Here is an 18,056-nt window from a genome sequence, read left to right on the forward strand (position 1 = left end):
AAGTAATTTGAAAAACCACTAAAATTTATTATTCTACATCTAATTACCAATGATAACTAGAACATTGCAATTTAAACTATTTGTAGAGCTAACTTTTTTCTACAATTCGGTAAAGAATTCATTGAAATCTAAACAATACGGAGAGTGATATAGAGGAATCGGGCCAGTGCACTAAACGCTTCAATAATGTTCGATAATGTCTTTTATTAGGGCCGGATTTAGATGAAAAGAAGCCCTAGGCTATTCCACTTATAGGACCATTTCACTTTCCATTTTTAAGTTTGTAAATTACATGAGAAACTAAAAAAATCACTACTGTGATATATATCAATATGTTAAATGTTAATATATATAATATGTTATGTTTTTCAAATAGTGTAATATTAATTTTGCTAACAATTTGAATGTAGGCCCCTCTTGATCTTGAGGCCCTAGGCTCAAGCCTAGGCTGAAGCCTAGTTAGCCAATAGGAAAATCCGGCCCTGCCTGAACCTAATCATACTACAAAAATGCAATCTATGTCGGATATAGAGAAAACGTTTCTCTATCATTCGGCAAAGAATTCATTGAAATCTGATTTATAAAAAGAGAGACATCTAGGTTTGAAATTTGAACCCATTTGAAAACCTCTAAACTGTAACTTCAATATCTCTGCAACTATTCTTACTAGAAAAGGGCAATTTATGTTGCTAATAGAGAAAACATTTCTCTGCCAGTCAGTAAAGAAATCAATAAAATTGGAATAATACAAAGAGAGATATGAAGGTTCGAAATTTGACGAAAACGAAAAATAACTCTAAATGCCTCGTTTCCAATTTTTTTTTATTTTTATGAAATTTTACACAATTATAGACAAATGTTGTCTCCACATGCAGGTGAAATATAAACGAAATCCATCGCGTAGTTTTTGAGATATTTGAAATTAAAGATTTTACTGTTTCAAATGAAACGAAAATTTAACTCTAAATATCTCGGTAACTATTCGACAGATTTTTACGAAATTTTATGTAATTATAGAGAAAACATGTCTCCATATACAGGTGAAATATAAACAAAATCTATCGAGTAGTTTACGAGATATTTGAAGTCAAAGATTTCACTGTTTCAAACGAAACCAAACTTTAACTCTAAATATCTCCTTTCCTACTCGATGGATTTTTACGAAATTTTATATAATTATAGACAAAAGTGGTCTCCATGTACAGGTGAAATATAAACAAAATCTATCTAGCAGTTTACGACATATTTGAAGTTAAAGATATCACTGTTTGAAACGAAACCAAATTTTAACTCTAAATATCTCGTTTCCTACTCGACAGACTTTTAAGAAATTGTATAGAATTATAGATAAAACTTGTCTCCATATACAGATATAATATAAACAAAACCTAGCGAGTAGTGTAAGAGATATTTGAAGTTAAAGATTTTACTGTTTCAAACGAAACCAAAATTTACCTCTAAATATCTCGTTTCCTACAAGACAGATTTTTACGAAATTTTATACAATTATAGAGAAACGTTGTCGCCATATATAAGTGAAATATAAACAAAATCTATCAAGCAGTTTTTGAGATATTGGTAGTTAAAGATTTCGTTGTTTTAAACAAAACGAAACTTCAACTCTAAATATCTCGTTTCCTACTCGATGGATTTTCACGACATTTTATACAATTATCGACAAAAGGTGTCTCCATATACAGGTAAAATATAAACAATATCCATCGAGCAGTTTTTGAGATATTTGAAGTTAAAGATTTCACTGTTTCAAACGAAACCAAATTTTAACTCTAAATATCTCGTTTCCTACTCGTTGGATTTTTACGAAATTTTATATAATTATAGACAAAAGTGGTGTCCATGTACAGGTGAAATATAAACAAAATCCATCGAGCAGTTTTTGAGATATTTGAAGTTAAAGATTTCGTAGTTTTAAACGAAACCAAACTTTAACTATAAATATCTCGTTTTCTACTCTATGGATTTTTTCGAAATTTTATATATATTTAGACAAAGGTTGTCTCTATGTACAGGTGAAATATAAACAAAATCCATCGAGCAGTTTTTGAGATATTTGAAGTTAAATATTTAGCTGTTTGAAAAGGAAACGAAAATTTAACACTAAATATCTCAGTTACTATGAGACAGATTTTTACGGAATTTTATACAATTATCGAGAAAAGGTGTCTCCATATACAGGTAAAATATAAACAAAATCCATCGAGCAGTTTTTGAGATATTTGTAGTTAAAGATTTGGTTGTTTTAAACAAAACGAAACTTTAACTCTAAATATCCCGTTTTCTACTCGACAGATTTATAAGATATTTTATACAATTTTAGATAAAACTTGTCTCTATATACAAATATAATATAAACCAAATCTATCGAGTAGTTAACGAGATATTTGAAGTTAAAGATTTCACTGTTTCAAACGAAACCAAACTTTAACTCTAATTATCTCGTTTCCTACTAGACAGATTTTTACGAACTTTTAAACAATTATAGAGAAACGTTGTCGCCATATATAGGTGAATTATATACAAAATCTATCGAGCAGTTTTTGAGATATTTGTAGTTAAAGATTTCACTGTTTCAAACGAAACCAAACTTTAACTCTAAATATCTCGTTTTCTACTCGATGGATTTTTACGAAATTTTATATAATTATAGACAAAAGTGGTCTCCATGTACAGGTGAAATATAGACAAAATCTATCTAGTAGTTTACGAGATATTTGAAGTTAAAGATTTTACTGTTTTAAACGAAACCAAACTTTAACTCTAAATATCTTGTTTCTTACTAGACAGATTTTTATGAATTTTTTTACAATTATAGACAAATGTTCTCTCCAAATACAGCTAAAATATGAAGAAAATCTATCTGGAATCATTTTTCAGGGAAATTAGATGAAGGTTACTTCTGCGAATAGAGGGTGTGTAGGACCAGGTCTTGATTTAGATTAAAAAAGAGGCCCTAGATTATTCCACTTATAAGGCCCTTTCACCTCCTATTTTTAAGTTTGTAAATTACATGAGAAATAATAAAAAATTCACTACTGTGATCAATATGTTAAATGTTAATATATAATATGTTATGTTTTTAGAATAGTGTAATTTTAATTTTGCTAACAATTTGAATGTAGGCGCCTCTTGATCTTGAGGCCCTAGGCTGAAGCCTAGTTAGCCTATAGGAAAATCCGGCCCTGATTTTGATCTATTATTTGCAGTAAAGATTAACTTACTGTTCAGTTTTTATTAGTCAACTTGTTGCAAAGTAGTACAGTCAGGGACAAAATGATAGACACACCTCCAAAAGCATCTTTTATATTTTCCTGAATTTTTCTTTTAAAATTTAATGATTATTTTCTTAATTTATTGTCTTTTGGTATCACACTTTTATTGGCATATTGCGGATAGGTGAAAGTTTGCTTTTATATTCTCAAATATTTGTAAAAAATGAATATTTACGTGGGACAAAAAGATAGACACACTTGTGTTTTTGTTGACTTAATGCTTCAGTTAAATTTTTATTCGCTTTCTAATATAGTGCACAGTCTTTCAATTTTTATACCACATTTTATTATTTCATTTTTGTTAAAAAAATAATTTTTTTTTATAATGGGAAGAAGGAAGTGTTTTAGCGACGAAGAAAGGAGGTTAATCAAATCTCTTTCGGAATCGGGTATGTCTGCCAGAGAAATTGGACGCCAAATAAAGAGGAGTTCCTCGTCAGTGTGTAAATTTTGAAATTCGGAGAACAATATGGCGCTGGGAGGTCAAAAGGCACGCCTTCGGCCTTTCGAAGTGTGAAAAAAGGGTCATTTTAAGAGCTGCCTCAAACTCTACGCTCTCAGCTCGGACAATTGCTGCAAATGTTGCTGTCCACACTAATGTGAAAAATGTAAGGAGGTTTTTAAGGAAGCAAGAGACGTTGGTCAGAAAAAAATTAAGGACGAAACCAGTCTTAACACAAAGGCACAAATTCGGCCGACTAGATTTTGCATCAGAACACATGTCGTGGGTCGCAGAATGGAATAAAGTGATTTTTTCGGATGAAAAAAAAGTTAATTTAGATGGCCCTGATGGATTTCGATATTATTTCCATGATTTAAGGAAAGAAGAGAAATTTTTGTCTAAACGGAAAATGGGTGGTGGATCCATAATGGTGTGGGCACCCATAGGCTTCCTAAATAAGGGCAAAATAACTTTTCTTCCTCGCAGAGTTAACGCCGAGGCATACAAGAACATATTGGAAGAAGCAAAAATTGAGTTTCTCAGGATGGCTGGTGAAAATTATATTTTTCAGCAAGACAACGCTCCAGTTCAAAATGCTCGGACAATAAAAAGTTGGTTCCAAGATCATAACATTGAAAATCTTTCTTGGCCAGCTCTTTCTCCACACCTCAATCTAACTGAAAATCTATGGGGAATCCTATCCAGGAAGGTTTACGACAATGGTCGCCATTTCGACATGTTGAGGAATTGAAAATCGCAATTTTGTCATCTTGGGAAGATATCGGGCAAGAAGAGGTTCAAAAGTTGAACAGAAGTCTTCCAAATAGAATGTTAGAAGTGATACACAACAGAGGAGGCTCAACAAAATATTAAGCGACAGCTGAAACTCCAAAACTGAAGGTGTGTCTATCTTTTTGTCCCACATCAAAGTGATTATTTTAAGTTTATGCTTTACGTATACAAATTGACACATTCATAAATTAATCTGATTTTACTGTTTATTCCTTATTTTAATGTCTGATGCAATATTATCAAAAGTCAGAAATAAATTACAATTGCAAATAAACATTTTCTAAAAGAAATTGTATTTGTGTCTATCATTTTGTCCCGGACTGTACATTAAAAAGGCATTTAAAGAGCATGGTTTATATTTATAGGGAATATGCCGCTGGATCTAACCTATGAATTTTATTCAAACTCCTGATTCGAATCATATTTAACGATAGAAAACATCTATACAGTTTATAAAATTATAGATCGCAAAAAAGTGATGACGAATACTAGAAAATTTTTCAAAAAAAAAGTCTCATAGAACTACGTGCATTAAACGAAAAAATGGTCGAAACCGTTTTTGAGAAAATTTCGTATTACATAAATCCTATCTTACCATCTACTACTGATAGATATGCGCTGGAGTACGTCAGTCCAAGACTGTTTCCTGCCACGCAGGTGTACCAACCTTCGTCATCATATGTGACATTGCTTAAGGTCAGCACTTCAGGATTCGCTGCATTTACCTGAGTAAAAAAAAAAGGTGTTAAGTATATGCTAGAATTCTGAAATTCTCAAGCTATAACTACTTTTCACACAAAAGCAGATCACAATTTCGCTTAAGCGTGCAGGATTTAATGTTAACGTGCGAAATGTGGACGTATTCTTTGTGAAACGTGATACTGAACATACCAAGCTATGAGGCTGAAAGGGAAAATTAGCAGCTTATTAGAGGAGCTACATAAATGCATTCAGCATTCTTTCATTAGCATACAGTCGGCTGAAATAGAGAGGAACTGCTTCTAAAGCTCTCGCAAGCTGGCGAATGACTTTAATCAGAAAAAAAGAATGTTTACTCCTGCAATATCCTCCACAATTGCAGATAATTTGTTAATGGAACGTTTTTAAGGAAACGTTTATTCTAACCTCTCAAACATTGCTCGAACTGGTTATTAGAGTATTGGACCGAATTCTTAAAAATCTAGGCAACTCTTAAAAGAAGTTCAGGTGATGGTTACTAAAATTATTAGTTAGTTTAAGATTTAGTCAATGAGCTTACACTGCTCATAGTGAGACAGACCACATTCACCATCAATGACAGCTCTTAAAACGTATTTTGTCCAGCTCCAGCAGTGTTTCTCAAACTGGGTTGAGTTTGTTAGTGGCAACATGCTAATTTTAAAACCTCAAATATCATGCAGTACAACTGTTATAAATTTGGCCAGAATATACCTTCACCAAGTTAGGCATGTCAGTACGATTTATAAATCCCTTAAACCACTTTACATGTGGGTGCAGGTCTGACAAGACTTTGCAGAAGATCGTGCCTGAGGTTCCGATGCGCAAGGTTAGATTTTTTGGTGCTTCTGTCAGAATTGGTCGGTGGTTCATACGTTCTATAGAAAATAACAATCTGGTGAAAAAACTCTACTTCCTTTTAGTGCGATTAAAACAATAATAAATTTAAGCTAAATATAGATAGATAGTGATTGGGTACAGTTTGGAGCGCTCTTCACTACTATAAGGTTTCCACGAACAGATATCAGAATTTTGTACTGTAAATTACCTCACGTCAGTGCAACATACTAATCTACAATCTAATTGATGGTAACTTGAACCTTGAATTCTAGACCAGCCTTTCTCAACTTTTTTGCTGAGCGACTTAACTTATTTATATCATATTCATACTGCGGCCAATTTTTTATGTTACTATTTCAAGTATAAAATAAAAATGTGTTATATATCACCACGATACTGTATTTATTCGGCTTAACTTAATACTACTTATAATAAACATATAGTTGATATTATATACATATAAGTTCAAAGTTAGTCAATACTTCCGTCATCAGATAAGGCCCTCCAGACATTGACTATGGCTCACAGAATGTCAAAAGTCAATACCGCTACTTGATGGGGTGAACTGCCTCCAAATCCACAAAATATCCTGAGTGATAATTTACCAGTTTTACTAAACTTACCAAATTTTATTAAATTTACCTTAATTTGAACTCTTCCAGATACCACAGAAATGGAAACAAACGATGAAAATCAAATTAATTTGAATAATAACTATTTATTAAAAACTTATTCAAATTATGAACATACATTGCAAGTTAAATATTTAATGGCTTTGTTGCTGTTGCTTATTTGCTATTAATTTATCAATCTTGCTTCTTCAGATGTTACTTACGGTCTATCTTATTAATTAAATAAAATGCCATTTTACAAATTATTAATTAGTCTCTGGACTTGTCCTAAGTTTGTAACTTCTCTTTGTAAAGAACAAAAAATTTGGAAAATCAAATGAGCGTCAGATAGCATTCGCTTACGAAAGAGGAGGGAGTTTTATAGAAAAAAGAAATTTTTTGCCACTAACGGACAAAGAGAGTGCATTTAGTAGAGTGTCTTATCACAGTTTGTTCGGTGAGAGAGGGAGTAGTTTGACGGTCAGGAGCTTGGAGGTGGCTTAGGCAGTCAATATAAACTTCAATATAACAATGTAACTTCGAATATCTAGAAAAGAACTTACATTTTTATATGTTAAAAAATGACTACGTTATCAAACCTACGTGAGCTAAATTGGTTAATACCGTGTTAATAAATTCAGTAATAATTGCTTACTAAACGAAATAAATTTTAGTTTTTTATTTGAAATTTGACCAAATAAAAAAATAGAAGTGTATTCTCGGCAACAGACTCACGTTTAATAAAACGTCACCTTATAATCAGCAAGATACAGTCAAAAATAGATGTTTAAATAGTACCACCTGCGATATCTCTTGTCAAGTAGGGGTACTACATGTATAAGGATAATTAGGTTAGGTAATATCATAAAAGTTAATAAGATATGAGTTAAAAACTCAAGGAAATATGCATTTACAAAATAAATCGTTTTTTTGGGGAACAAAAGCTATAAAAAGAGTACAAAACATTTGCTGATAAAAAATTAAACAACAAACAAACAAAACATTAAAATTTGATTTATCTATTCTTTTAACTGGAAATACTTTCAAAAAAGGCAAAATAATTTTTGTAGAATTATGTAGAAAATTTATGTATTTTTGTAGAAAAAAAAACCGGTAATAAAAATGAATAAAGTGATGTATTCTTTTAATCTTCCTCCTATTTGTGGGAATCAATTGGCTTACTCTAGTCAGACTTGACCCAGATCTCACAAGGATTTATCTCTGGCAAAAATTAATTAATATATCAATTTACCTAAGAAAAAAAATAAAGAAATGTATGAAAGTTTGATGCACTAAAATAAGAAAACACGTATGGCCACTAGTGAAAAGTGACTGTAGACGAGACTAGAACCTTGAACTCTAAGCTACTCCCGTCATTTACTGTGTAAAATCAAACCCATTATTTGCCTGTTATAATTGTACTAATTGCAGAAAGATAGAAGGGTTGCTATTAATGTAGCTTCTAAACATGAGAAACAGTTTAGAAGATAAAATAGACAAACATAAAAGCACCAGATTCCAATATAGTAGATAACTCAAGACTCTTTTTCTGCATGTTGCATCTGCTAACTTATGTGCAATAAAAGAAACAATAAATGATTATAAACTCAAATAATTTCACTAATCCTTCAGAGCGCTAGCATTAAAGAAGCTGATGAGAAAAGATGTGCATAACGTTATAGATAAGTGCATTTTTTGAAACCAGCAGGAAAGTTGAAATTGAGGTTAGGATTGCAGTGCTGGATAATATCGTTGATTTTATCCGTCGCAGAACGCATGTGTTTTATATCACAGACCGGTTTCAGACTTTAATCATCAGAGGTTGATCAGTCAGTTTGGTTTAGAGAATTAGATTTCAACTATGTTTCACACTCAAATTGACAGCAAGTGTGGTGTGAGATGGAAAACATTTGAAATCAAATTCTCTCAACCAAACTGACTAATCTATCTTTGATGGATTAAGTCTGAAACCGTCCAGGTGTACACAAAACATGCGTTCTGCGACAGAAAAAATCAGCGAAAGTAGACAAGTAATCCCAAAAATATTAGTACCATCACGTTTTCTACATGAAATATTGGATAACTGGTAGTAAAAATGGTTTACAGTGCTGATACGCAGAGTTGGGCAAAAATTTAATCAATTAAAAAACAACTGAATTAAACCGAAATTTAATTTTAATCATGATTAAAATTAAAAAATTTAATCGGCCAAAATTAGTTGATTAAAATTAAATTCACTTTTAATTTAATCGGAATTTAATCAATTAAAATTTTTAATCATAACTAAAAATTAAGATTAAAATTAAAATTAAATAATCAGAATTTTAATTGATTGAATTAAATTCCAAATTTAGTTTTAATCACTTTGGACGATTAAATTTTTTAATTTAATCAAAATGTGAGAGATTAAATTTTTAAAACCAAACATTGCCAATGGTTAAACCAGAATCGGACCAATGCATCTTTATTCCGCCTAGCTAGTGCCTCTTCTCTATCAATATTATCTATCCCCATTCCCAAACTTGGCACCTTCATTCTACCAGTCTGGTGTCCCATCTATACCATGTTGGTGACTCTCAAGACTTACATAGGACCACCTTACACTCACATTTAACCATGTTTACCACTCACTAGACTTAGATAGGACCACCTTACACTAACATTTAACCATGTTTACCACTCACTAGACTTAGATAGGACCACCTTACACTCACATTTAACCAAGTTGGCAACTCACTAGACTTAAATAGGACCACCTTACACTCACATTTAACCATGTTTACCACTCACTATACTTAGATAGGACCACCTTACACTCACATTTAACCATGTTTACCACTCCCTAGACTTAGATAAGACCACCTTACACTCACATTTAACCAAGTTGGCAACTCACTAGACTTAGATTGGACCACCTTACACTCACATTTAACCATGTTAGCGACTCACTAGACTTAGATAGGACCACCTTACTCTCACATTTAACCATGTTTACCACTTTTAAATTTTTTGGGTCATGAAATTCTGTAAAATTATGGCCGTTCTATATCTCCCACTGTGAACCACGTATTCGTATGGAATTTTCTTCTCTTGTACACTTTGTTTTTATCAATTATAAACTATAGTTATTTTGTGCACAGATCTATAATTTTATAAGATATAAAGGGTTGAAAATTTTTTGGGTCATGAAATTCTGTAAAATTATGGCCGTACTATATCTCCCACTGTGAACCAGGTATTGGTATGGAATTTTGTTCTCTTGTACACTTTGTTTTTCACAATTATAAACTATAGTTATTTTGTGCACAGATCAAAAAAGGTAGAAGATATAAAAGGTTGAAAATTTTTTGGGTCATGAAATTCTGTAAAATTATGGCCGTACTATATCTCCCACTGTGAACCACGTATTGGTATGGAATTTTGTTCTCTTGTACACTTTGTTTTTCACAATTATAAACTATAGTTATTTTGTGCACCGATCAAAAAAGGTAGAAGATATAAAGGGTTGAAAATTTTTTGGGTCATGAAATTCTGTAAAATTATGGCCGTTCTATATCTCCCACTGAGAACCACGTATTGATATGGAATTTGTTCTCTTGTACACTTTGTTTTTCTCAATTATAAACTATAGTTATTTTGTGCACAGATCAAAAAAGGTAGAAGATATAAAGGGTTGAAAAATTTTTGGGTCATGAAATTCTATAAAATGGTTGCCGTTCTATATCTCTCACTGTGAACCACGTATTGATATGGAATTTTGTTCTCTTGTACACTTTGTTTTTCTCAATTATAAACTGTAGTTATTTTGTGCACAGATCTATAATTTTATAAGATATAAAGAGTTGAAAATTTTTTGGGTCATGAAATTCTGTAAAATTATGGCCGTACTATATCTCCCACTGTGAACCACGTATTAGTATGGAATTTTGTTCTCTTGTACACTTTGTTTTTCTCAATTATAAACTATAGTTATTTTGTGCACAGATCAAAAAAGGTAGAAGATATAAAGGGTTGCAAATTTTTGGGTCATGAAATTCTGTAAAATTATGGCCGTTCTATATCTCCCACTGTGAAACACGTATTGATATGGAATTTTGTTCTCTTATACACTTTGTTTTTCTCAATTATAAACTATAGTTATTTTGTGCACAGATCTAAAAAGGTAGAAGACATAATAGGTTAAAAATTTTTTGGGTCATGAAATTCTGTAAAATGGTTGCCGTTCTATATCTCTCACTGTGAACCACGTATTGATATGGAATTTTGTTCTCTTGTACACATTGTTTTTCTCAATTATAAACTATTGTAATTTTGTGCAAAAATCTAAAAATGTAGACGATATAAAGGGTTGAAAATTTTTTGGGTCATGAAATTCTGTAAAATTTTGGCCGTTCTATATCTCCCACTGAGGCGCCACGATAGCCGAGCGGTTAGAGGCGAGACCTGCAAAGCTAATATGAATTGTGGTACTGGGTTCGATTCCCGGTCTAGAGGCCTTGGATTTTATTTAATGGTTAATAAAAGAAATTTACAGTAAAGTATGTTTGCTAGTCGCCTCCGTCCACGACACCTAATTGGTAGTTGGACGTTAAGCCCCGCCTGAAAAAATAGGCAAAAAAAAAAAAAAAAAAAAAAAAATCTCCCACTGTGAACCACGTATTGGTATGGAATTTTGTTCTCTTGTACACTTTGTTTTCCTCAATTATAAACTATAGTTATTTTGTGCACAGATCTAAAAAGGTAGAAGATATAAAGGGTTAAAAAAATTTTGGGTCATGAAATTCTGTAAAATGGTTGCCGTTCTATATCTCTCACTGTGAACCAAGTATTGATATGGAATTTCGTTCTCTTGTACACTTTGTTTTTCTCAATTAAAAACTATAGTTATTTTGTGCTCAGATCTAAAAAGGTAGAAGATATAAAGGGTTGGAAAGTTTTTGGGTCATGAAATTCTGTAAAATTATGGCCGTACTATATCTCCCACTGTGAACCACGTATTGGTATGGAATTTTGTTCTCTTGTACACATTCTTTTTCTCAATTATAAACTATAGTTATTTTGTGCACAGATCTAAAAAAGTAGAAGATATAATAGGTTAAAAATTTTTTGGTTTATGAAATTCTGTAAATTTTTGGCCATTCTATATATCCCACTGTGAACCACGTATGCGTATGGAATTTTGTTCTCTTATACAATTTGTTTTTCTCAATTATAAACTATAGTTATTTTGTGCACAGATCTAAAAAGGTAGAAGATATAAAGGGTTGAAAATTTTTTTGGTCATGAAATTCTGTAAAATTATGGCCGTTCTATATCTCCCACTGTGAACCACGTATTGATATGGAATTTTGTTCTCTTATACACTTTGTTTTTCTCAATTATAAACTATAGTTATTTTGTGCACAGATCTATAATTTAAGAAGATATAAAGGGTTGAAAATTTTTTTGGTCATGAAATTCTGTAAAATTGTGGCCGTTTTATATCTCCCACTGTGAACACGTATTGGTATGGAATTTTGTTCTCTTGTACCCTTTGTTTTTCTCAATTATAAACTATAGTTATTTTGTGCGCAGATCTATAATTTTAGAAGATATAAAGGGTTGAAAATTTTTTGGGTCATGATATTCTGTAAAATTGTTGCCGTTCTATATCTCTCACTGTGAACCACGTTTTGATATGGAATTTTGTTCTCTTGTACACATTGTTTTTCTCAATTATAAACTATTGTTATTTTGTGCAAAAATCTAAAAATGTAGACGATATAAAGGGTTGAAAATTTTTTGGGTCATGAAATTCTGTAAAATTTTGGCCGTTCTATATCTCCCACTGTGAACCACGTATTGGTATGGAATTTTGTTCTCTTATACACTTTGTTTTCCTCAATTATAAACTATAGTTATTTTGTGCACAGATCTAAAAAGGTAGAAGATATAAAGGGTTAAAAAAATTTTGGGTCATGAAATTCTGTAAAATGGTTGCCGTTCTATATCTCTCACTGTGAACCAAGTATTGATATGGAATTTCGTTCTCTTGTACACTTTGTTTTTCTCAATTATAAACTATAGTTATTTTGTGCTCAGATCTAAAAAGGTAGAAGATATAAAGGGTTGGAAAGTTTTTGGGTCATGAAATTCTGTAAAATTATGGCCGTACTATATCTCCCACTGTGAACCACGTATTGGTATGGAATTTTGTTCTCTTGTACACATTGTTTTTCTCAATTATAAACTACAGTTATTTTGTGCACAGATCTAAAAAGGTAGAAGATATAAAGGGTTGATAATTTTTTGGGTCATGAAATTCTGTAAAATTATGGCCATTCTATATCTCCCACTGAGAACCACGTATTGATATGGAATTTTGTTCTCTTATACACTTTGTTTTTCTCAATTATAAACTATAGTTATTTTGCGCACAGATCTATAATTTAAGAAGATATAAAGGGTTGAAAATTTTTTGGGTCATGAAATTCTGTAAAATTGTGGCCGTTTTATATCTCCCACTGTGAACACGTATTGGTATGGAATTTTGTTCTCTTGTACCCTTTGTTTTTCTCAATTATAAACTATAGTTATTTTGTGTGCAGATCTATAATTTTAGAAGATATAAAGGGTTGAAAATTTTTTGGGTCATGATATTCTGTAAAATTGTGGCCGTTTTATATCTCCCACTGTGTACCACGTATTGGTATGGAATTTTGTTCTCTTGTACACTTTGTTTTTCTCAATTATAAACTATAGTTATTTTGTGCACAGATCTAAAAAGGTAGACGATAAAAAGGGTTGTAAATTTTTTGGGTCATGAAATTCTGTAAAATTGTTGCCGTTCTATATCTCTCACTGTGAACCACGTATTGATATGGAATTTTGTTCTCTTATACACTTTGTTTTTCTCAATTATGAACTATAGTTATTTTGTGCACAGATCTAAAAAGGTAGAAGATATAAAGGGTTGAAATTTTTTTGGGTCATGAAATTCTGTAAATTGTTGCCGTTCTATATCTCCCACAGTGAACCAAGTATTGGTATGGAATTTTGTTTTTTTGTACACATTGTTTTTCTCAATTATAAACTATTGTTATTTTGTGCAAAGATCTAAAAATGTAGACGATATAAAGGGTTGAAAATTTTTTGGGTCATGAAATTCTGTAAAATGGTTGCCGTTCTATATCTCTCACTGTGAACCAAGTATTGATATGGAATTTCGTTCTCTTGTACACTTTGTTTTTCTCAATTATAAACTATAGTTATTTTGTGCTCAGATCTAAAAAGGTAGAAGATATAAAGGGTTGGAAAGTTTTTGGGTCATGAAATTCTGTAAAATTATGGCCGTACTATATCTCCCACTGTGAACCACGTATTGGTATGGAATTTTGTTCTCTTGTACACATTGTTTTTCTCAATTATAAACTACAGTTATTTTGTGCACAGATCTAAAAAGGTAGAAGATATAAAGGGTTGATAATTTTTTGGGTCATGAAATTCTGTAAAATTATGGCCATTCTATATCTCCCACTGAGAACCACGTATTGATATGGAATTTTGTTCTCTTATACACTTTGTTTTTCTCAATTATAAACTATAGTTATTTTACGCACAGATCTAAAAAGGTAGAAGATATAAAGGGTTGAAAATTTTTTTGGTCATGAAATTCTGTAAAATTATGGCCGTTCTATATCTCCCACTGTGAACCACGTATTGATATGGAATTTTGTTCTCTTATACACTTTGTTTTTCTCAATTATAAACTATAGTTATTTTGTGCACAGATCTATAATTTAAGAAGATATAAAGGGTTGAAAATTTTTTGGGTCATGAAATTCTGTAAAATTGTGGCCGTTTTATATCTCCCACTGTGAACACGTATTGGTATGGAATTTTGTTCTCTTGTACCCTTTGTTTTTCTCAATTATAAACTATAGTTATTTTGTGTGCAGATCTATAATTTTAGAAGATATGAAGGGTTGAAAATTTTTTGGGTCATGATATTCTGTAAAATTGTGGCCGTTTTATATCTCCCACTGTGTACCACGTATTGGTATGGAATTTTGTTCTCTTGTACACTTTGTTTTTCTCAATTATAAACTATAGTTATTTTGTGCACAGATCTAAAAAGGTAGACGATAAAAAGGGTTGTAAATTTTTTGGGTCATGAAATTCTGTAAAATTGTTGCCGTTCTATATCTCTCACTGTGAACCACGTATTGATATGGAATTTTGTTCTCTTATACACTTTGTTTTTCTCAATTATGAACTATAGTTATTTTGTGCACAGATCTAAAAAGGTAGAAGATATAAAGGGTTGAAATTTTTTTGGGTCATGAAATTCTGTAAATTGTTGCCGTTCTATATCTCCCACAGTGAACCAAGTATTGGTATGGAATTTTGTTTTTTTGTACACATTGTTTTTCTCAATTATAAACTATTGTTATTTTGTGCAAAGATCTAAAAATGTAGACGATATAAAGGGTTGAAAATTTTTTGGGTCATGAAATTCTGTAAAATTTTGGCCGTTCTATATCTCCCACTGTGAACCACGTATGCGTATGGAATTTTGTTCTCTTATACAATTTGTTTTTCTCAATTATAAACTATAGTTATTTTGTGCACAGATCTAAAAAGGTAGAAGATATAAAGGGTTGAAAATTTTTTGGGTCATGAAATTCTGTAAAATTATGGCCGTTCTATATCTCCCACTGTGAACCACGTATTGATATGGAATTTTGTTCTCTTATACACTTTGTTTTTCTCAATTATAAACTATAGTTATTTTGTGCACAGATCTATAATTTAAGAAGATATAAAGGGTTGAAAATATTTTGGGTCATGAAATTCTGTAAAATTGTGGCCGTTTTATATCTCCCACTGTGAACCACGTATTGGTATGGAATTTTGTTCTCTTGTACACTTTGTTTTTCTTAATTATAAACTATAGTTATTTTGTGCGCAGATCTATAATTTTAGAAGATATAAAGGGTTGAAAATTTTTTGGGTCATGAAATTCTGTAAAATTGTGGCCGTTTTATATCTCCCACTGTGAACCACGTATTGGTATGGAATTTTGTTCTCTTGTACACTTTGTTTTTTTCAATTATAAATTATAGTTATTTTGTGCACAGATCTAAAAAGGTAGAAGATAAAAAAGGTTGTAAATTTTTTGGGTCATGAAATTCTGTAAAATTTTGGCCGTTCTATATCTCCCACTGTGAACCACGTATTGGTATGGAATTTTGTTCTCTTGTACACTTTGTTTTCCTCAATTATAAACTATAGTTATTTTGTGCACAGATCTAAAAAGGTAGAAGATATAAAGGGTTAAAAAAATTTTGGGTCATGAAATTCTGTAAAATGGTTGCCGTTCTATATCTCTCACTGTGAACCAAGTATTGATATGGAATTTCGTTCTCTTGTACACTTTGTTTTTCTCAATTATAAACTATAGTTATTTTGTGCTCAGATCTAAAAAGGTAGAAGATATAAAGGGTTGGAAAGTTTTTGGGTCATGAAATTCTGTAAAATTATGGCCGTACTATATCTCCCACTGTGAACCACGTATTGGTATGGAATTTTGTTCTCTTGTACACATTCTTTTTCTCAATTATAAACTACAGTTATTTTGTGCACAGATCTAAAAAGGTAGAAGATATAAAGGGTTGATAATTTTTTGGGTCATGAAATTCTGTAAAATTATGGCCATTCTATATCTCCCACTGAGAACCACGTATTGATATGGAATTTTGTTCTCTTATACACTTTGTTTTTCTCAATTATAAACTATAGTTATTTTGCGCACAGATCTAAAAAGGTAGAAGATATAAAGGGTTGAAAATTTTTTTGGTCATGAAATTCTGTAAAATTATGGCCGTTCTATATCTCCCACTGTGAACCACGTATTGATATGGAATTTTGTTCTCTTATACACTTTGTTTTTCTCAATTATAAACTATAGTTATTTTGTGCACAGATCTATAATTTAAGAAGATATAAAGGGTTGAAAATTTTTTGGGTCATGAAATTCTGTAAAATTGTGGCCGTTTTATATCTCCCACTGTGAACACGTATTGGTATGGAATTTTGTTCTCTTGTACCCTTTGTTTTTCTCAATTATAAACTATAGTTATTTTGTGTGCAGATCTATAATTTTAGAAGATATAAAGGGTTGAAAATTTTTTGGGTCATGATATTCTGTAAAATTGTGGCCGTTTTATATCTCCCACTGTGTACCACGTATTGGTATGGAATTTTGTTCTCTTGTACACTTTGTTTTTCTCAATTATAAACTATAGTTATTTTGTGCACAGATCTAAAAAGGTAGACGATAAAAAGGGTTGTAAATTTTTTGGGTCATGAAATTCTGTAAAATTGTTGCCGTTCTATATCTCTCACTGTGAACCACGTATTGATATGGAATTTTCTTCTCTTATACACTTTGTTTTTCTCAATTATGAACTATAGTTATTTTGTGCACAGATCTAAAAAGGTAGAAGATATAAAGGGTTGAAATTTTTTTGGGTCATGAAATTCTGTAAATTGTTGCCGTTCTATATCTCCCACAGTGAACCAAGTATTGGTATGGAATTTTGTTTTTTTGTACACATTGTTTTTCTCAATTATAAACTATTGTTATTTTGTGCAAAGATCTAAAAATGTAGACGATATAAAGGGTTGAAAATTTTTTGGGTCATGAAATTCTGTAAAATTTTGGCCGTTCTATATCTCCCACTGTGAACCACGTATGCGTATGGAATTTTGTTCTCTTATACAATTTGTTTTTCTCAATTATAAACTATAGTTATTTTGTGCACAGATCTAAAAAGGTAGAAGATATAAAGGGTTGAAAATTTTTTGGGTCATGAAATTCTGTAAAATTATGGCCGTTCTATATCTCCCACTGTGAACCACGTATTGATATGGAATTTTGTTCTCTTATACACTTTGTTTTTCTCAATTATAAACTATAGTTATTTTGTGCACAGATCTATAATTTAAGAAGATATAAAGGGTTGAAAATATTTTGGGTCATGAAATTCTGTAAAATTGTGGCCGTTTTATATCTCCCACTGTGAACCACGTATTGGTATGGAATTTTGTTCTCTTGTACACTTTGTTTTTCTTAATTATAAACTATAGTTATTTTGTGCGCAGATCTATAATTTTAGAAGATATAAAGGGTTGAAAATTTTTTGGGTCATGAAATTCTGTAAAATTGTGGCCGTTTTATATCTCCCACTGTGAACCACGTATTGGTATGGAATTTTGTTCTCTTGTACACTTTGTTTTTTTCAATTATAAATTATAGTTATTTTGTGCACAGATCTAAAAAGGTAGAAGATAAAAAAGGTTGTAAATTTTTTGGGTCATGAA

General features: G+C 31.3%; 1 protein-coding gene across 5 annotated transcripts in view; it reads right to left on the reverse strand.

The window, feature by feature from the left end:
- LOC141459123 (fibroblast growth factor receptor homolog 1-like) overlaps positions 1–18,056 on the reverse strand; it is a 64,204-nt gene that overhangs the window by 8,809 nt on the left and 37,339 nt on the right. For 3 of the 5 annotated variants that reach the window (XM_074137753.1, XM_074137751.1, XM_074137752.1), the window contains exon 12: positions 5,120–5,249. In XM_074137753.1, coding sequence (XP_073993854.1) covers positions 5,120–5,249 — 130 coding nt within the window. Of the gene's footprint in view, positions 1–5,119; positions 5,250–5,955; positions 6,120–18,056 lie in introns of all 5 variants that reach the window. The other 2 variants (XM_074137756.1, XM_074137755.1) reach the window with 1 other exon arrangement.

Source organism: Rhodnius prolixus, unplaced genomic scaffold (assembly GCF_049639745.1).
Source record: "Rhodnius prolixus isolate KJV_2025 unplaced genomic scaffold, Rpr scaffold_11, whole genome shotgun sequence".
NCBI classification, from domain to species: domain Eukaryota; kingdom Metazoa; phylum Arthropoda; class Insecta; order Hemiptera; family Reduviidae; genus Rhodnius; species Rhodnius prolixus.